The sequence below is a fragment of the Cynocephalus volans genome, chromosome 9, assembly GCF_027409185.1.
Source record: "Cynocephalus volans isolate mCynVol1 chromosome 9, mCynVol1.pri, whole genome shotgun sequence".
NCBI classification, from domain to species: domain Eukaryota; kingdom Metazoa; phylum Chordata; class Mammalia; order Dermoptera; family Cynocephalidae; genus Cynocephalus; species Cynocephalus volans.
The window spans coordinates 1,873,966-1,894,031 of NC_084468.1; the positions used below are offsets into that span (position 1 = coordinate 1,873,966).

Here is a 20,066-nt window from a genome sequence, read left to right on the forward strand (position 1 = left end):
GCCCCTCACGCCCAGGCCGCCCCTACCCCGGGCCCCCTGCCACCCACACCCGGCTCCGCGCCGGCCGCCTCAGGCCCCCTGCCACCTCCACCCGGCTCCGCACCGGCCGCCCCAGGCCCCCTGCCACCTCCACCCGGCTCCGCGCCGCCGGCCGCCCCTCACGCCCAGGCCGCCCCTGCCCCGGGCCCCCTGCCACCCACACCCGGCTCCGCGCCGCCGGCCGCCCCTCACGCCCAGGCCGCCCCTGCCCCGGGCCCCCTGCCACCCACACCCGGCTCCGCGCCGCCGGCCGCCCCTCACGCCCAGGCCGCCCCTGCCCCGGGCCCCCTGCCACCCACACCCGGCTCCGCGCCGCCGGCCGCCCCTCACGCCCAGGCCGCCCCTGCCCCGGGCCCCCTGCCACCCACACCCGGCTCCGCGCCGCCGGCCGCCCCTCACGCCCAGGCCGCCCCTGCCCCGGGCCCCCTGCCACCCACACCCGGCTCCGCGCCGGCCGCCGCAGGCCCCCTGCCACCTCCACCCGGCTCCGCGCCGCCGGCCGCCCCTCACGCCCAGGCCGTCCCTTCCCGGGCTACCCGCACTGAGGACCACGGCAAGAGCGCGCAGGGAGCTACTCGAGCGCCTGACAGGAGCCCCGGGGTCGCAGGGACAGAAGAGGTAGCGGGGTGCACACGGGGATCGCGGCCGCCCCTACAGCCGAACACCCCGGGGCCCGCGCCGCTCACCTCAGCCAGGCCCCGCCGGCGCCCTCGCCGCAGCCTCCGTCACGCCCTCCGCGCCTCGCGCGGCCCGCGCCCCGCACGGCCTCACGGGAGCGCCAGCCCGCGCGCGCGCACAGAGCGCCGGGGCGGGGCGCGGGGTTCTGCGCAGGCGCGGCGTCGGGAGCCGCGGGGCTTCCTTGCTCCTCCGGGCGGCTTACTGTCCTGCTCGCGCTTCTGTCCCCAGCGAGCCTCCCAGGCCCCACCCTCCAATGACACTTTGTGGGGAGAAAGGAAGCGCCCAGGTTGGTGTAAGAGCGCCGGCTGCAGCCGAGCGATCAGCAGGGGCTGGTACATTCTAACGGTAATTTGCTGTTGAATCTTTTACAGTGACACTATTTTGCAGCAGCACTTAAGCACTGAGCAAAACCTCACGTGACCTCACGTGTCCACTAAGCAGAAGCCGACTTCTTCCAGAACCCCGTTCTCAAAATGTTAAGAATATAACTCATATACACATAGAGTGGCTACGTGTCGGAGATGTAGTTAACTCAGGAAGGCTGGAAACCTGTTGCCAAGCAGGATGCGTATGGAGTCAAAGCTGAAATCAATGAGTCAGTGCTGAAATCAGATTGCTAAACTTGATGCAAAGCTGGTTGATGCCTTACAGTCCAGTGAAACCAGACCTTTTGGGTTATCATTTGTATTTGGACATATTTTGTATTGGACAGAATTCGTTTGCCTCTCTACCAGACAAAAATAACCTGCAAACTACCAGTCTTCTACAAGTTAATCTAAATCTGCATGGTGTTGTCTTTGGTCTTTAGTGAATAGTCAGTATTACCCTCCCCCAGTGTCCAATGACCCTAAGGTGGCATGTTAGGCAATTTTCTAGTCTAGTGTGACCAGGTAGAAGTCTTTCTGGATAGTTTTTCTATATATATTTTAAAGAGAGAAAAAAGAATATTCTAAGACAGATATTGTGAATTAATCTTGAGTCAAAGATATTTCCCATTAATTCTTCATTTGTTTTACTTTTTTATCCTCCCCTTTTAAAAGCCAATAAAGCCTAAAATGTTCTGAAAAACAAACATAGAGGAAAAAATTCACGGAGTGGGACCCAGCCTGGAGGCAGGGAAACCAGAGGAGCTGGACCAGGGAGGCCTGGTGGGGGTCACTGGACCAGGTTGGAAGTGGGGGGGTATGTAACAGGGGAGGGGAGTCAAGTGGGTTCAGCCAGGAGGAAGTGGAGGCTGTGCAGACGGAGACTTCAAGAAATTTTTGCTGAGGAGGCAGAGACATGGAGGGAGAGAAGGAACAAGTGACACAAGATGAGGGGGTGGGAACGCAGGGCTGAGGGGAGCACTTTGCCTTTTGTTTTGTTTTAAAATGGGAGGAACTTGGGGATATTTGTAGACTGTGAGGAGGAACTCAGAGGAGACAGAATTAAAGATGCCAGAAAGAAAAGGGGCTACTTTATAGAAAGATATCCCTGGGGAGCAGGAGGAGTGGACTCCAGAGCCCCGGAGGCAGTTCTAGAAACCCACTTTTCTAGTGACTCCTGGGTGGTTTGTCAGGCCCACAAATTCTCCATCTGATTTTTAATTGCTGACCGTAGTTGTTTGTTCAAAAGGTGTTTATGGGATCATAAAAAGCTATAAAAATATAAAGTAAAATTACAGTGGTAGCAGCCCCCACAGTACACATAACCACCACAACAGGTTTAACTATACAGACTTGGAAGGTTTTCTTGACCTTACGTTTGGAATTTAAGAAAGCAAATATGTTACATTTATTTCCAGGACAAGCTTGCTTTCCTCCAGTCAAAATCATTTGGGGTTTTAGTGGGGTCAAAAGATAAAGGGAACCTAAGAATTAATCCTTCTTGAGAAAGCCCATAAAAATATAATGGATCTAAACACAGGGCTGTGAGGATCAAGTGTTTTTGCTATTTGCTGTTTCTCTTTCCTGTGGGAAGCTTTTTTCTCCTATTGATTAAAAAGTATTTTAAGTTTTGGACAATGTCTTTTCAAACCAGTTTAAAACTTCAGAAGTAACAGTCCAATATTAAAGATATTATTTGATTTTAGATGTAGCTTTCAGTGAAGGTGGCAAGACTGTATTTCTGCAAGTAATGGGGAATGAGAATCATTTTTAGGCAGGGGAGTGACATTCTCAGACCTGTGTTAGAAGCATGATTCTGCAGAACAGAAGTGACAAAAGGTGGCAAGAGAAGAGATGCAGCTTCTGCAGTAAGGGGGAGAAGAGGAGAGAGAACTGGCTCAGGAGCAGCAGGCCCTGGAGGGCCCGAGGGCCAGTGAGAGGTGGTCGGAGAGACTCTGGGTTTCCATTTGAGCAAGAAAGTGGCATTTCTTCCTATTAATCCTTCCTATTAAGAAGAAAGCAAAAGCCCATGCTTATACCACGGGGTTGGAGGAGTGTGGGAGAAGAGAGTTTGTTTTCCATCACTTTGACATTCATGTGACAAAGGTGAAAACTCAGTCCCCAAACTCAGGAGTGGGTTTGGGTCAGCACCACCAGGAAGGAGCTCACCAAAGTGGCTGGGTGGAGAGGGCTGGCAAGGATGGGGGAGCAGAGGAGCATCGGAGGGGCATGGGGTCTGTAAAGGACCTCGGGATAGGCTGAGAAGGCTGAAGGCAATAAGGAAGGAGAGTTTGAGAGCCCCTGCAGCTCAACAGGCAGTGGCATAACCCGTTACATTCTGGAAAGATTCCTGTGGGGCCAGTGTGCACTGGGGATGGCCTGGCTAGGGACTGGGAAAGGAGGAATGGAACAGTGTGCAAAGGCCCTGCCGGCAATTAACCCAGATTAGACCAGCACCTAATTTGGGTGGCCATAGTCCCAAAAACGTGATGGGAAGGGACCTAGGGGACTCAAGGCCCACTTCCCAGAGGAGGCCTCCCTGAGCTGGGCCATGAGGTCCAGAAGGAGCTGGTGAGTGCAGAGAGACAGATGGGGTGGGTGGCTGAAGCCAGTGGAGGGGTGGGCTGGGTTGAGTTAAAGGGGAGTGAGCAGGCATTTGGGTAAATCCTGGAGGTGATGGGGACTCAGAGGATGATTTGGGGGAGGGAAGCAACAAAACCAGCTGAAGGTCATTCTGGCTGCCAAGAACAAGAGAGTGGGCAGAAGGATTTGGAAGCAGGCAGGTGGGGGGCACTTGCTGTAATCAACAAACAGGAAGATGAGATGTGGAGAGAGAATCGGGGGGATCTGGAGGGCCTTCCCAGAGGATGGTGGGGAGGGGGTGTCCAGTCCCAGACCCACCACTCTCTAGTCAGATGAGCTGGGGAAGGAGATAATTTCCCTGAGCCTCAGTTTCCCCATCTGTGAGATGAGCCCAGCATGAGCACACCAGGCACTAATTATGCAAAGTGCTTGGTACAGCCCCTGGTGCCCACATGCCCCCAACAGAAAGTGGTGGTGGTGGTCATTCTTCTTTCTGGTGGTGCCTCCGCTAACTGCCTCTAGGGCCCCCAGGGGGCTCACACGGGTTCAGGAATCCAGAGTCTGCTGTGGCCTACTGGGAGAGGAGGAAGGCACTCTGATTCCTGCGAGGCCTCTAGAGGTCCTCCCCCATGGCCACCCCACCACCTGCCAGGAGGTCCCCCTGGGCCATCTCCAGCGCACTGCTGCCACGTGTCCAGTGTGGCGCCTCCACGCTCTCAGGAAATCCCGCCCTGGCCATCCTGCTCCATACCTCCCCACACTCGAGGCAGGCATTTCCTCCCTCTGGTCACCCTTTGCTGAGTCCCCAGGTATACTCCTTTCTCTCAGTATCAGTGTCAGGGGGAGCTGGGCCCACACTCTCCCCACCCTGGGCCCTCACCGGATCAGAACTCTCTGCTCCCTTGGTGGGTTCCTTCCAATGGGCCGGATCCCTGCTGTGTGGCATCGGGCAGTCAGGGTCACTGTGGCCAGCCCTGTTGCTTGGGACAGGGTAAGGCCGCTTTCCCACTGCCTGTGGTCTTGCCACCTCACCCTAACCCTGCCCCTCAATGGGCACAACAGGAGCCTGGGTCCCCGTGACTATGGCCAGCAGAAGAGGACAGTGGGCCACACTGCTTCACACCCCCTCAGTACAGCAGGTCCTGAGGGCAGGAGGCAGAGGTGCAGAGGGCACAGGACCAGGGAGGCCCGCATCGAGCACCCTAAGGGGCAAGCTGTCCTCAGCCAGGCAGTGCCCAGCGCAGGGCTGGGGTCAAAGCCCAAGAGCCAGCAAAGACAGTGCGTGACTGGCAAGCAGGTAAGTGGGGACTTCCGCCTCGACTCCCAGCCCCATTCAAGTCCAGGTGTGCCGGTGTCCAGGGAGGCAGCTGCGGCGGGCCTCACAGAGGCAGAGGCTGGGGCCGGAGCATGCCGGCCACCGCAGGCTAAGGCTCGCCATCCCCATCGGACGCTGAGGGGAAGGGAGCAAAGCACAGTGATGGAAAGAGCCGGAAGCCAGACGGTGAGGTATAAAAATCTGTATTTATATTACAATGACAGAATGACACAGCACAGCCCCACCAGTGGACAGGTGGGTGGGGGCCCCGTTTCACTCTCCAGCGCGGATCTTGTAACACACCCACCTCTCCAGCACCAGGCCCCTGTGTGGCCGCAGACTCTGGCACGGAACCTGCCCTAGTGCCCTAGATTCGGGCCCGGGAGGCAACTTGCTGGCCAGAGGTCAGAATCCTCTGTGCAGGTAGTGAGGAGGAGGACCCCAGTTGGCTGACCAGAGAGAGGCAGGTGGTAGGAGAGCCTGCCCAGCCCAGTGGACGGGGAGTGTCTGGGGCAGACAGGAGGGGAGCGGCCCTCAGTTGGTTGCCTGGCTGCTCAGCCCAGGAGTACAGGCTCGAGCATGCTGTCATGAGATGGGGGCTGTGGAAGGAAAGCCTTCCTGCACCCTTCCCTCCTCTGCCAGCTGGGGCTGCATGAGGGCAGTGGGGGCTGCCTCCCAGTAGGGTGGGGGACCCAAACCTAAGCCTGGGGTTCCAGAACTTCAGCCACGGAGCACCACAGTGGCCCACATGGGCATGGGAGGGCTCATACAGAGGGCACATACACCCCCAGTGGCCCTGTTGCAGTCCCATTTGCTTTCCACAGGCACAACATTCCCCATGGGTCCTTGTGGCCACCAGTAATGGCCAGCCCATGCAAATGGCAGGTAGGAGCTGGCGGGGGACAGGGATATGTGAGTAACTTAGCACCAGCCCCTACATCAGGGACAACCACCCCTCACACAGCTCCTGGGGGCAGGGAGGGCAGCCAGATAGCAACCCTGGGTGGCCGGTGAGGTCAACACCCCAGTCCACAGGGGAGCCACAGCCTGGAAAGCCACACTGAGCCGCCAGGAAGGTCAGCCAAGGGGGGCCACGGCTGGCAGTGGGTTGGATTCTGCTGCCTAGAGGTGTGGGGGTAGAGATTCTGTGCCAAGTGTGGGGTAGAGAGGGGAGCTGATGCTTAAGAATTCAGAGCACAGACCGTCCTAGGGCCCCCTGAGGACTGGTTCCCCAAGCCAGCTCTCAAACTTGGGTGCTCCTGCTCTGCTCCAAGGGTGCTGGGGCGCTTGAAAGGAATGCTGGGTGGACATGCTCAGGCAGACGGCAGAAGACCCTTTCTAGGCGCTCCTAATCCCCCCGCAGGGCTGGAAGGAGACAGTTTTCCTCACAACCAGCCAGCAAAACATTTGGACAGACTCCCAACTCCATGTACCCCCTGGCCTGTCATCCAAGCCCCGCAGGGCAGGTTCTGTGCCAGAGCTGTTTCCAGGGCCCCTTCTGCCTTGATAGGCCACCCACGGTGGGGTGTCCATCAGCATGACTAAAGATAAACATGAATTCTCCCTCACGATTTGGAAATTGGTTACAAATGCACCGGAGGAGGTGGCAGGCACCGCTGGGGGTCAGCCCCACGGCCCGCCCCCAAGTATTGCTGTGTGGTCCCCAGGGACAAAGGATTTCAGGCCAGCTAGAGTCTCCTTACACCAGGCCTGTACCACCCAGGGTGAACACTGTCTTGTCAGCTGCCAAAGTCTGAACCCTGGAGCCCTTGCCCCAGGCCAGGGAGCAGGGGCATTCAAGGTGGGTTACAGGTGAGAATCTACTTCTCTGGTTAGCAAGCAAGCCCCGCCCAATTGGTCTGCTGCCCCCAGGCTGCACAGTGGGTATTCCCTGCCAGCCTCTGGAAAGGGCAACACTTGGAGCCAGGTCACCGCCCCTCCTGCCGGTGACAGAAAGCAGCCACACTGCCCACACAGGCCTCTACGTGTCATTTGTAGCCAGGAAGCTGTGGCTGCTGGGACTGCACCCTGGAGAGGGTTGAGGAGGGCACCTTCCAGGCAGGCCTGGGGCATCCTGGGACCCACGCGGGACATGCTGGTGAAGGGGGCAGGACCAGACACGGGACACAAGGCACACTATGACGACCGACAGAGGGACGGGTCCCTGAGACGCTGGGTTGCTCCCACCCCTCGGCAAACAAGGACGTAACAACGGCTAGGAAAATAGAATACAAAAATCTCGTACAGGAAAGAGAGGCAGCACACACTAACATCCCTTGGCCAAAAGTCTTTAGAGCTTTTTTCTTTTTAAAAATTTTTTGGGAACAGCCTCTCTACAGCTGAGGCGGCACAGGCAGGACTTGCATGGAGCCCTGCGGGGCTGCTGGGCAGTGCTGCATTTTGTTTTTTTTTAAGGGAGATGAGAAAGCCCCTGAGGACCCAGTGGTTGCAACTCACCAGCCGAGCTCACATGGGCCCCTGCCGGGAGGAAAAGCCCCTCTCCTGTGTAGACCAGGAAGGGCCATTTGGGCAGGCACAGGCCAGGGGCCACATTTGCCTAGGTGACCCTTGAAGGCCAACCTCCCCAGGACATGTGCCCTCTGGCTGCCCACGTGTGTCTGCGTATGTGTATGCATGTGGGTGTGGGGGCATGTGCCTGGGTACACGCATGTGTAAGCCTGACGGTCCTAACACAGTGGAAGCCAGCCAGCTTGGGGTAGGGTGGCCCAGCCTGCCCCCAGCAGTCCAGCCCTGGCTCCTGAAACCTGCAGGGTGGGAAGGCCCGCATCCACCCACCTGCCCCACGGTGCTCACCCAAGTCCCGCCCTTCACGGATCCCTCTGTCCATGCTTCAGAAGCCTACAGGGACTGATGGATGGATGAATGGACAGACAGCCGTGACTTCCTTCCTCGGTCCACTCCTTTCTCCTGAGTTCCAGGGTTGGGGCCTGAGCTCCCCGCGGTGGTCATTAAGCCCTTCACACGGCCCCTGCCGAGGTTTGCAGCAATGACATTTAATACTTCTGGAATGATTAGGAATTAGAACAGACCGTGGGCGGCTACGCTGGGCTCCGGGATGTGGAAGCTGGGCCCTGCCTCCCTGCAGGGGGCCTTGCCAGCTGGGAGGGGCGGGCGGCTCAGTGGGCCCTGACCAGCAGGCGGGTGGAGACGGGCAGCCCAGGCAGCAGCTGGAGCTTCCAGAATGGCACAGCAGTGGGCCCGTGGAGAGGCTGGCATTGGTTGAGGGAGGACTGGAGGGCAACACACGTGGCCAGGTGGGCAGGCAGGCCAAGGAGCAGAGGGCATGGGGCCTACGAGAGGCCGGGGCGGCCAGGCCGCCGGCATGGGGGCCCATAGCTGCCATCGCTGCAGCCACTGCTCTGCAGGCTGTAGTGGTCATCGGCGTCACTGCTGCTGCCAACACTGTCCAGCTCTCCAGGGCCAAACTCCATGCCCTCTATGTCCACTTCTGGGGAGAAGAGAGAGGAGGCGAGTTCAGGGCATTCCAAGGGTGCCAGCTGGGGCTCTCTTCAAAGTCAGGGCCTACTTCTCCCTTTTCTGGAAGCAGAGGCTCTGGGGATGGCAGTGGAGAGGGACTCATCTGGGCCCTTAGGTGTCAGATGCTAGGATGGGCCGATTAAGACCCTGCCTCTGAAGCGCACTGCCCACCGAGCTCAGCCTGTGACTCGTGTGCCTCGCCCTGCACCTTCTGTGTGAGGACAGTGAGGAATAAAGGAGCCACTGCACACAGGGTGCTCAGACAACACTGGGGACACCCTATCGTCACCCAGAATCATGCCAATCCCATCCCCCAGGCACCGCCTTTTCCACCTAGGGAGCTGTACAACACACATGCCCAAACGCCTGGGCAGGCTGCCCCTACCTTGCTCCGAGTCATCCGTGGAGACGGCGGAGCCGGTGCTGTCCGTGCGCACACGCTCCACGCTCTGCACCGACAGCTGCTCCAGGCGCCGCTTGAGAAAGCGGTGCTCCCGCTGCAGCTGCTCCTTGATGCTCAGCGCCCGGCGGTCCTGCTCCTCCAGTTTCTGGGGACAGGAGGAGCGGTGAGCCCACGGCAGCAGGGATGGGGCAAACCCCCACCAGGCGCTGGGGCACTGCGGCCTGGGCAGGGCAGGATCCCTATCCCCCACGTGGCCCAGCCAGGCTGGAGCCCACGCTGTGCCCTGTCCTGCTGGCCACTGAGGCCTGGCGTGCACCCCAGCTGGGCAGTCACGCCCAGCTGCCACCTTCTGGCCTTGTGCTGTCTGCTGACCAGCTCTAGAATGCCCACAGCTGCCAACCAGCTTTGGTCAACCTGAGTCAGGTGTGAGCTTGAAGGCCCAGGACAGTGCTGCCCGGCCTCTGGCTGGCACCTTCTCCTGGAGCACAGCCCTGCCCATAGCAGCTCCTCCTGCATGATCCTGGCCTGTGCCACGCCTGTGCCACAGTCCCCACACCCTGCCCCCACCTTCTCTAAATCTTCCCAGTATATTCCTGCTTTGTGAGGGTCCCCAGGGCCCTGACTATGACTCTCTCAAAACTCCTGCCACCCCTGTCTGGAGGTACCCAGATACCAGGCCTGGGCAGGCAGAGGAGGACCTGGTTGACCTGGATGTCACAAGACTCCCAGACCAGCAGGTTTCAGTCTCAAAGCTTTGGGGGGACTGCCCTAAGCGATGTCCCCCCCAGCCCAGGTCCACGGGCAGCCCCTGGACAGCAGCCCTCACCTTCGCCCCCCGACCCCCACTAGGGCTGTCTACTTCTGGTTGGCCTCTCTACCTCTCCTTCCGGCTAATGTCCCTTCATGCTGCAGGCCCCCAGAAAGCCATCTGTCCTCGCTCCTCCTCCCCTAGCCTGGTCTGCCCACTGTACCACCTCCTCCTACCCTGGGCCCACCCAACAAAAACCAACACAAGCCACGTAACCTCCTTGGCCCCAGGCAGTTCCTGTTGCTGTCCTCCCCCCACCCCACCACCAGAGACCCCCAGGCCCTGACATGTACCTGCCCAGCAGCTCCCACCCTCCTTCTGGCCCTCTGGTCAAAGGGCCACCCAGGGCCCTGGTGGGTGCTCCCACAGGGAGCACAGGCTGGGCTGCATCAGCCACACCGACAGCAGTGGGGAGAGGGCGCAGGTGCTCACCTTGATGTGCATCTTGGCACGCTTCAGGAGGCTCAGCGTGGTGTGGCGGGTGCTATCAGGGCCCAGGGGCACCAGCTGCTTGAGCTGCTCCAAGTACAGCCTGAGTTTGGCTCGTCTGAAAGAGCCAGAGACAGAACCATCAGGCTGGGGTGGCAAAGCCCATGGGTGAGATGGCCAAGGTGGTCTGGGGAAGGTGGGAGGTGGCCAGCCGGGCCCCCAGAAGCAGCTGGCACTCACAGATGGCCCTCTCATTCCGCGAGCAGAGCCCCGTCCCACGGCCCTGCAGAGCTGCTGAGTGCCACCACCAGGCACCACCTAGGAGCTCCTGCCTGCCACGCTGCCACCGCTCTCCGCATGGAGTCCAGGTGGCTGGTGAAGGAGGGTGGCAGGGAGAGGCGAGGAGTGCTGGTCAGGACTCAACAAGATCTCTATTTGCCCACCTCGCCATGCACAGTGTGCTCTGTGGTCACTCTTGTCACCACAGAAACATAAGTCAATCCAGGTCAAAGGAGGGCCACGGACTAGCCCCTCCATCCCTGAGTTGGGTATCCCTTGGGAAACCGCTTCCTTCCAGATTTTGTCCCTCTTTCCATAAAGATGAGTCAATTTTTTTTTTTTTAACAAAATTGGGGCCATAACACTCAGTGGTACTTGTTCATATGCCACAATCCTGCAGCACCTGCTCATCAGGCGCCTTGGGAGAGGGGCCTGGGCTTATGCTGGATCTGCCCCTGCAGAAACGCTGCCTCCACAGCTGGTCTGCTGGTCCGGGGGAGGGCAGACCAGTGAGAGCAGGCCGGTGGAGCTGGGGGGCAGGGGGCTAAGCTCACCCCCAAGACACTCTGCCTCCACTGTGATGGTCTGTGACCTCTGCCAGTCCACGTGCATCCACCTAGCCCAGTAACTGCAGGGCGCCAGAGGCTCTCGTCACAGTGATGCACAGTAGCAGAGGTGCCCGGTCCTGCAGGCTGCTGAGGTTGCATCCGAACCCACGATGTTGACCTTAGGGTGCATTCCTAGTGGAATTGCCAGGCCAAGGGGCAGGAATATTTTTTTGAGGCTTTTGAAAATGGGCTGCCTGACTGCCTGGCCACTGCCAATGCCCACACCTGTTCCTTTCCCCAAGCGTCCCCACCTTCCACCTCTGCTCCTTACATTCTGAAGCCTCAGCAAACCCAGTCTCCTTTAGTCTTAGAGAACCTGAGAGAAAAGCGGGCAGGGACAGTTGTTTCTTTTGGACAGAGGAGGAGCCTGAAGCCCAGAGAAGGAGGGGCCGCTGGCTGCAGGGAGAGCCTGCAGAAGGGTGATGACAGCCCCACCCTTCAGGAGGAGGGCTGTGACCCATGGCTTCTAGCCTGTCACCCACGCCCACCAGCACCTTCTGCTGACAAAGCACTTCTCACCTGCCCCGTAGGACAAGAGGTGCCAGCTGTGCAAGAGAACAGCTCTCTCTGTTCAGGGAGGGCCCTGTCCTGAGTCATGTTCCTACTGTCCTGCAGCCACCACTGGGACTAAGGCCACAAGTGAGGACACTGCTAGGGGCCCTCCTTCCCCATCCACTCATTATATGGTGAATGGCAATTTTGACAACCCACTGTTTCATTACATCAGCACTATATAATCATTGTGGAAAAATTTCTAAATGCAAATCAGCAACAACAAAAATAAATAAAAAGTACCAAAAATTCCACCACCCAGAGACAACTGCATTATCATTTTAGTGTGTCTAAATTTTCAGATCATGAACGTTAGGTGAAGGAATTAGGATACAGAACCACATAGGTGATAGTGACCCAATGTTGTTTAAAAAATAAAACGGCAGACGCACACAGGAGACTCAACAGAACAAGTGGGGCAGAGAGCGTGCACCTCCAGGCGAGGCGACTGCAATGTTTATTTCTTTAGCTTTGTGCTTTTCTGCATATTCCAGATTTTCTATGTTAAAAAGAAACCGCATATTACTATTACAATCAGAGAAAGACACATTTGTACAAAAAAGAAAAAACACAGCTAAAAAATAAATAATGATAGAAAAACATTTGGAATACATGAAAAGACAAATGGTTAGTACTCATGATACTTTGAGCTCACACACATCAAAAACAAAAAGAGGAATTCCTCAGTGTCACAGCACACAGAGGACACACGCGCAAGGTGCACAACATGAGTGGCTGACCTAACACAACCGACTCCTTGGCACGAGTAACCGAAGAAATGAAAACTCCAACAAGGAGATCCTAGTTCTCACCCTTCCCACCTGCCGAAACAAACGGGAGTGGCCGACCAGACCCTTCACAGATGTTGGTGGGACAGCAAGCGGGGGCGGGGCTCTGAGGGGCTATCAGCTGCTTTATCATTTCATGATGCCACTGTCCAGCATTTCTGCTTCTAGAACTTTGGTCCTACAAAACCACCCTGCCCCTGCCCTCGGCCCCATATGCAAAGACCCCCCCGGTCTTCGCTGCAGTGCTGTCTGGAGATCCCCACGTGTTAAGCACAGGGGCATGGCCAGGAACATGGCAGCACTGCCAGGCGTCCTGTCCCGTGTGGCAGCGGGGACCAGGAGGCAGGGGAGTGTGCACAGACACAGGTGGGCAGCACGTACGAGGCGGCGGGTGAGAGATCAAGTCAGCAATAGCAATTCCCCTTCTCATCTAGATCTGATTAGCAATATCAGTGCCCACAAGGAGAAGCAGGCGACTTGGACTCGTCCTCCCAGTGTCTAGGACGCTGTTTCTGGGGGTGGGGGTACAGGGAGGTACGTAAACAGGCCCCTTTAGAAATCATGAAACACGCTTCTCAAGAGACAAAGAGAGACCGCTTGACCATACATGGGCAGCACTTAAAACTCAACAACATGTCCACCCAACCCCAGGACAGCCACCGCCAGGGCTGCAGGCTGCACAGGTCACCCTGGCTCCCTGCCCTAGGCAGCAGTTGTGATGGGCAGCCTGGGGCCGGGGCCTGGAACCAGCCAGGGTGGGGCCCTGGGTAGGTCCCCACCCTTGTGAGCCCCAAGGCCTCACAGCTGAGGGCCGCACGGGGCTCTTGCTAAGCCCTTCTCCTAAAGCCGCTGCAGTGCCCCAGGCCTCCGAAAGCACCCTGCAGCTGTCCCCGAGAATTCCAAGGAGCTTCTAAAACCCACTGCTTCCTGAAGGAAGCCTGTGTGGATTCAGGAGGCTGAGCCTACCTCTGGGACTCACTGCATTAGCGTGAATCATAGCTCCCATCTCTAGCAGCTGGCCATAGCCCAGCCTCTGGCCACAAGACCCTATTCCTCAGAGACGGCCTAGCTCCGGGCTCAGGTCCCCGGCACCTGAGCGGCAGAGTTGCGCTGGCTGGCAGAGCCACACTCAGCCACCCCAGGCCTGGCTGCTGGAGGAGAGGCAGCAAGGACGCATGCTGAACGCTGGGGCTCTGGGGCGGGGGACAGGGAGCAGGGGCACCTCCCACTCTCGCCCTTGTTCACCTGCATCTCTAGCTCTTGCTAACAAACATATGTCCCTTGCGTATTTATAAAGGCCACATGTGGCTGTATCAAGCAGATGGGGGAGGCCACATTAGTCACCTTCCAGGGGGATCTGCCCAGGACCCCATAGTTGCAGAGACATGGGACAGGGGTCCAACTGAGGATTCTGGACTGGCCTTTGGGATGGGCCCTGCCACTCCAGGGGGATGCTGAGGGCCAGGAAGAATGGCTAGGGCCCCCTCCCCACACACCTGCTAAGGCCAAAGCCTGGAGCTGGGCCCACGAGGATCACCAGGCCAAGAAACACATGGCCTCCATGATCCCCAGGCCACTGGGGTTCGCAGCTGCGTGCTGGCCTTACCAGATCTGCTGGAACTGCTCACCTGCAAGGGAGGAAAAGCAGGAGGAACAGGGCCTGGGTGGGACAGGGCAAGCTGGGCTCAGCTCAGGCCCAGCAAGGGGGAGCCCCACAGTCCCAGCCAGGGCCCTAGCCAGGGAACACCTCCAGGGAAGGCAGTGTCCAGGGCCCAACACCCTGGGGCCAGCAGGGTGGCCCAGCCAGGTGCTTCCTTCCTTCCTCAGGATAGCACACAGCCTTTCCTGCGGCCAGCAGCCAGAAGCATCCACCTTCGGCACTGGGCCAGCCCCAGGTAGGCTGTGATGGAGGTCCTGCCAGGGCCCCACGCTCCAGGCCTGTGGGTGGCTCAAGGCTGTCCACACCCACCTCTTGGCCAGCCAGGGACAGAGACCCTTGCACTGTGCAGGGGGTTGGGTGCTACAGAGAACCCCAGGCTGCCCACACATCCCCACTCTGCATCTTGAGGCCCAGTCTAAGGGTGAACTCTGGGAAGAGATGGCAGAGGCCAACGCTAGGGTCAAGGAGCAGCTGCAGAGCTCAGAGGTCAGCCCTTGTCCTTCCCCACAGGCTGCCATGCCCTGGCCACCTGCCTTCCCCAATGTCATCCACCCTGTCTGTTGTTATTGATGGGCTGTCTTCCCAGGCACCACCTCCTGGAAGCCACCCCAGAATACCCCCACTGTGCCTGCCCAGGCTCCTGGGTCCAGGTCAAGGCCAGGCTGGTCTCCTCTGACCTGGGAGCACCTCCAGGTCTGCCCAGTTCTCACAGGCCCCACACCTGCCCCCACTTTTGCGGCCTCTACGGAACCCCCCAAACACACATGACTAGTCCAGGAAGTGCGGCTCCTCAGAGAACACAGCGTTCTGTCCCTGCCCAGCCACCCGCCACAGCCAGGGGCCCAAATCCCAGGGGAGCGGAAGTTGGTGCTGCTGTGGGTGCAGACGTGGGTGGTGGGAGGGAGGTGGAGAACTGGCTGAGCTCCAAACCTTTCCAGAGCAGCTGGGGAGGGCTCAACTCATATGCAGACCTGCCCCCTGCCAGGAAAGGAAGAACTGACCCACTTCACAGATGGGAGCAAAGGTCAGGAGAGCACTGTCACCCAGCGTCCCTCAAGGGGTCGTCCTGACCCTGGCATGGGAGGGGCTCCTGCCTTTGTGGCTGTCTGGCCCAACTTGCCTCTGCACCACCGGAGCTCTGGCTGGCAGCCAGAGGCACCTGTCTGCAGGGGCTCCCCCAGACCCCATGAGCTCATCCCCACTTCGTCCCCACTGGCAGAGCTGGGTCTGCAGCCCGAGCAGCCTGAGCAGCCTCAAGCTGGCGCCAGCCAAGGAAAGGACAGCTGACAGCAGTGTCATGCGCAGAGCTCTGGGTTGACTGGGGCTGGAGCAAGGGACTCCTAGGTGGCTGTGCTGCCTGGTGGACCTGGCCCTGCAGCCTATGGGTGGCACGAGTGGAGCCCACCTGAATTCTGCCCTGGGCCAGGCTCACATGGGAATCCCATCCCAGCAGGCCCATGTGGCCTGGGACTGGCTGTCCCCCAGTGGCCCCTCGAACAAGACTCTAGCAAGACTCCTTGGAAGGCAGACCCCAGAAGGCACAGGGGCAGAGACCCCGATCAAGAGGGCTGAATCCTCCTGATCAGAGGCCATCGTCCCGAGGACTCAAGGGCTGTCCCAAAGGAGCTCAAACACTCCAAAGTAAACCTATCTCCTCCTCCTGAGAGCAGGCCTTGACTGCCACACAGCACAAGGGGCCCTGCTCCAAGGCTCTGACTCCCATCTGGCTCTGGCCCCTGGGCTAAGCTCCCCAAAGCCAGGCCAGAGCCCCCTGCTCCCTGCCTCCCAGCATGAGACTGCCTGAGAACAGACCCTGGTCCCCTCCTTTAAGACTGGCCCTTCCCAAGTGAGGGCATAGCCTGGCGGCATAGTCAGCTGTACCCAGGACAGTCAGGCCCGGGGTGGCAGGGTGCTCAGCCGGCCACAGCACCACCTCAGCAGAAGGGCAGGCCAGCGTGTCAGGCAGCTCACATGGGGGACTGCGGGTAGGGGTGTCACTTACCTGTGCTTTTCTAGTTCGTTGTGTGAAGACCTGTTTAGAGAGACAGAAAGACAGAGCTCACTCTGTTGCCCAATCACCAAACGGCAGCTCTAGTCAGAGGACCAGGTGCCCACAGACAGTGGCTGGGCAGGTCTGGGCCCCAGGATGGTCCAGGACGGTGAGGGCTGGGGCAGGTGAGCAGCTGCCAACCAAGGGCTGGGGGGAACCACGCACTGAGCCGTGAGGATGGGATGGGGATGCACAGAGGTGCAGGTGGGTCCAGGGCACCCAGGGCCACCTAGTCAGCCCATGGGAGATCCAGCTGGCAGGAAGATCTCAGCCCCCTTCCAGAAGGGTCAGGGAGGCCCAGGGAGCAGCGGTAGCTGGACCTGGGGCTGACCCACCCCAGTGCCCCCACGGCTGCCCAGGCACTTGTCCACCTGCTTTCTCTGCTCCCCAAGGCCAGCTTTGTCCTTGGAACCAACATGGGCCAACAGAGAGGGCCAATGGCAGGTTAAGCATGGAGCATGGAGGCCAGGCCCTTGGGAGACAAGTGGTCCTGTCCTGACATCACCACCTGTTGGTCTCACACCCTGTGTGATCACAGCCCACCATACGGATGGGAACACCCAGGGACACAGCAGTCTCAGCCAGATCAGCTCATAGGGGGGCTTCTGGGACATGGATGCCTCCTGGGCTAGTGGGCACAGAGGGACACAGAGACCAGCCCTCCCCCTTCCCTCAGGGGCCAGGTCCTGACAAGGGCTGGCTGCCCTGTGCCCAAGCTCAGCCTCTCTGGGGACAGCAGCCCTGCCTGCTGCTCCAGACCCGCCTGTCTGGCCCATTCTGACAGGGGCACAGAACACCGAGCACCATGGGGGTAGTGCCAACAGCACTGCCCTCCAGGACAATGAGGCAGCAGAGCCAAGCCCCAGCTCACTCTCCCAGTCCCAGGGGACCCCACAGGCCAGCCAGGGCCCATTGGCCTCTCAGCCCGCTGCACACATGGGAAGAGAGCTCAGGCCATCCCGGGGCACACCCAGAGTCCCGAGACCCCACCAACCTCTGCTCCTTCCTGAAGTTTCTGCTGACCACTGCCTGCCTGCCCCCACTCTCTCCTGCTTCAGGAATTTGGAATTTAGCGTCTCCTGTCCCCACCCCTCAGGCCAGAGTGCTTGCCCATCCTGCCTGCCTCTACCACCTGCTGTGGCCAGCTGGGGCCCTAGGCATCCCTCTTCCCACCATGGCCGCCTGCCCCTGGGCCTCCCTGTGTAGCCTCAGAAGAGCCTCCGGACCCAGGCTCCAGGGTCCTCAAGGGCCTGCTGGTCACATGGGCTGGGCAAAGAGCCTCAGAGCCTGTGAAGGGGCCAAGGCCAGCCGAGGCCAGGAGGGCGCACAGCCACATGCTCCTCACCAGCCTGCCAGGGGCTGTCCCACTGCCAAACCACAGCCTGGCTCATGAGGGACGCTGGGGTCTCAGGAGCACTTCGATGTAGAGAAGCCCACCCGGCTTCTGGTGAGAAGTGTCCTGGGAGGATGGCGCTGAGCTAGAGCCCATCCCAGAGCCTGGGGGATGGAGAGGGGCCACTGCCCCTCCTGGAGCTCCTCCTCGGTCCAGAGACCCGAGGGTCCCTTTTAGGGGAGGCTTGTTATGTGGGTCCCAGGAGCATCCCATCCCTGGAGAGAGGTAGGACTAGCCCCACTGGACGTGCCAAGTGCTTTCCCACATTACTGTGGGAACCTGACCCGCGCAGGCTGGCTCCAGCCTCCTCCTGCTGAACCACAGCCCCCAAAGACCTTTGAGGAGCCTGCAGCAACCACTGAAGCCCTGTCCATGTCCACCCCAACACTGCCCTCAGCCCCGCTGCCCTCCTCCCAACCTGGTCCCTTCCCTCACCTGTGGGACCCTCTGGCCCCTGCTCTGCCCCAGCTCCCTATCCAGGCTGGCTGAGGACAGCCCCAAAGGCAGTGACCACCAAGAAGGGGTCCTTGTCTGTCAGCCTCAGGCTGCCTCAGTCACTGGGGGAGTAGGGCTCAGAGCAGCCACAGGGGAGGTGCACCCTGGCCGGGGAGACCCTCTGCATCCCTCCCCAGTGGCCCCAAGGTCTCCATCCCAGCAGAATGTGGAAGGCCAGTACCCTGCTCAGGAACAGGAGTCACCAGAGACAGGTAACTGGCCCCAAGCAAGCAGCTGAGTCTCTGTGCCTCAGTTTCCTCAGCCATAAAATGAAGGTAAATATAACATGTCCGTTGTGGGGCTGGGGGAAGATTAATGAGTTGTACATGTGAAACAGTTGGTACAGAGGAAGCACCCAGGGAGCCTCAGCTAGGATTCTGGTGGCCAGCTTTGGATACTCCAGAGCTTTCCAGAGTGGCAGGGATTTGGGACAGTGAGAGCCAGCAGCAGGGGCCTGGCTTGCTCACTGAGGAGACTCAGACACAGCTCCTAGGCAGGGCAGCTGAGATTCAACCAATTCCTTGCCAGGCCCAGGACGCCAGCGAGATGGGTCCCTGTGCCAGTCTTTCTGTTTCCCAAGAACAGGCAGGCCACAGGAATGAGCCACACCCTCTTGCCAAGGGGCCCTGAAGCCCCTCGAAAGCACAGCTCCCAGCCTGGTGACATGGGAGTGTCTGGGCCAAGGTGGCCCTGGACAGTGCCAGGTGTGCCTGATCCTCACAGCAGCTAGGAGAGTGGGAGCCCCAGGGAAGCCCTGGCCCGGGGTCCCCCACCCCAGGGGTGTGTGTGCACCCAGCTTTAGGGCTCATGCAGTCTGACTACAAGCCCAACGGGGCAGGTAGTAGCTGGTGCCAGGAGGGGCTACTTCGTGGAGCTTGTCCCGCACAGCCTGCCCCTTCCTCCACCTTAAAACTGCCTCCAATCCCAAAGAAGGCAACCCTTATCCTTTGACTGGAGTTTCACCGTGTCAGGGTGCAGAGCAGAGGCGGTGGGCACCCTGGGCAGGGCCTCCACGTGCCCTCTTTGTCCAGGCTCCCGGGGGTGGGGGCTCTTGGAGACAATCAGCGGGAGACGGCCCCCCACCCGCGGAAAGCAGCGCTCAGGGCTGGCCTGCGCCGAGCCTCAGTTTCCCCGGACCCACGGGGCACCGGCCAGCGCCCCCGACAACTCTCTTCCCGCCTGCAGCGGTGCAGAACAACGCGGGGTGGGGAGGGCGCGGGAGGGGACCCGGGCGGCGGGCTGTACGCGTGGCACTGTTTACGCGAGAGGCCGGGAGGCGAGGCCCGCGGGAAGATGGCGACGGCGCGGGCGGGGCCGGGGGTCGGGCCCGGGGACACGCCGGGTGGGGCCGGCCGTGCGTCCGGGGCCGCGGGCCGGGCCGAGGGGCCTGGCTGCGGGCCCGGCGGGGGGCGGCCGCGCGGGGGGCGGTACCTGTTGTTTGGGGCCTTGCGCACCAGGCCGGCCGCCTTTGTTTTCTTCCTGGCGAAGTCGCCGTCGAAGGGCAGCACCGAGGCGTAGCCGTGCTCGGCCTCTGCGGACAGACGGCGCGGTCAGCGGGCCCCCGCCCAGGCCCGGCCCGCCGCCCGCCCTCCGCGCACAAAGGGGCGCGGGCGCTACCTCGGTCCCTGCGCTCCAGGTACTCGGCCGCCTCCAGCAGGATCAACAGGGAGTTCAGCTCCATCCTCCCGCCCGCGCGCCCCGGGACGGCGGCGGCCGCTGCCCGGCCCGCTCCGGCCGGCTCCGCTCGCCGCCTGCCCCGCGCGCCCGGCGGCTCCCCTTCCCGACTCGCGCGGACGCCCTGCGCTCGGCCGCCACCCTCCGCCTCAGGCCCTCAAATTGACACATAAGGGCGAGCGGCGGCCTGTGCGGCCAATGGCAGCCGGCGCTGCGGCTGCGGGGGCGGGCGCTGGGCCGGGCCGGGACCAATGGGGACAGGCCGAGCGCCTCGGGCCGGGCCGAGAATGTTGACAGATGCGAAGCTCGGTTCGGATTGGCCGGCCGCGGTAGTAACAATTTAGAAGCCCAAGCTTAGCAACAGCACGTGGTGGCCCGGCCCCCGCGCTCGCTGACTGGCGGCCGGCATGCATGTTAAGTAGGCGCTGCGCGCCGATTGGGCCAGAGCG

The 20,066-nt window shown here is 60.3% G+C and overlaps 2 protein-coding genes across 2 annotated transcripts in view; both read right to left on the reverse strand.

Moving 5' to 3' along the window:
- Nucleotides 1-753, reverse strand: part of POLN (DNA polymerase nu) — a 143,362-nt gene extending 142,609 nt beyond the window's left edge. Inside the window, exon 1 of the mRNA XM_063108507.1 lies at nucleotides 726-753. The gene's annotated coding sequence lies outside the window, so the exon portion shown is untranslated. The remainder of the gene's footprint in view (nucleotides 1-725) is intronic.
- A 4,420-nt stretch (nucleotides 754-5,173) lies between these two features.
- MXD4 (MAX dimerization protein 4) lies at nucleotides 5,174-19,692 on the reverse strand. The gene is made up of 6 exons (XM_063107797.1): nucleotides 19,561-19,692; nucleotides 19,375-19,474; nucleotides 16,008-16,037; nucleotides 10,122-10,236; nucleotides 8,864-9,026; nucleotides 5,174-8,449 (listed from the first exon to the last, which is right to left on the reverse strand). Exons 1-6 carry the CDS (start codon nucleotides 19,622-19,624, stop codon nucleotides 8,292-8,294), a joined length of 630 nt encoding a protein of 209 aa, XP_062963867.1. The 5' UTR covers nucleotides 19,625-19,692; the 3' UTR covers nucleotides 5,174-8,291.
- Nucleotides 19,693-20,066: the final 374 nt, after the last annotated feature.

Bases quoted from the DNA above. Each gene is read 5' to 3' on its own strand.
- MXD4 (XM_063107797.1), bottom strand. From the start codon at position 19,624: ATGGAGCTGAACTCCCTGTTGATCCTGCTGGAGGCGGCCGAGTACCTG. The intron at 16,038-19,374 runs GTACCGCCCCCC...CTCTCTAAACAG, and splicing joins CGCAAGGCCCCAAACAACAG to GTCTTCACACAACGAACTAG. The intron at 10,237-16,007 runs GTAAGTGACACC...TGGCTCTTTCAG, and splicing joins AACGAACTAGAAAAGCACAG to ACGAGCCAAACTCAGGCTGT.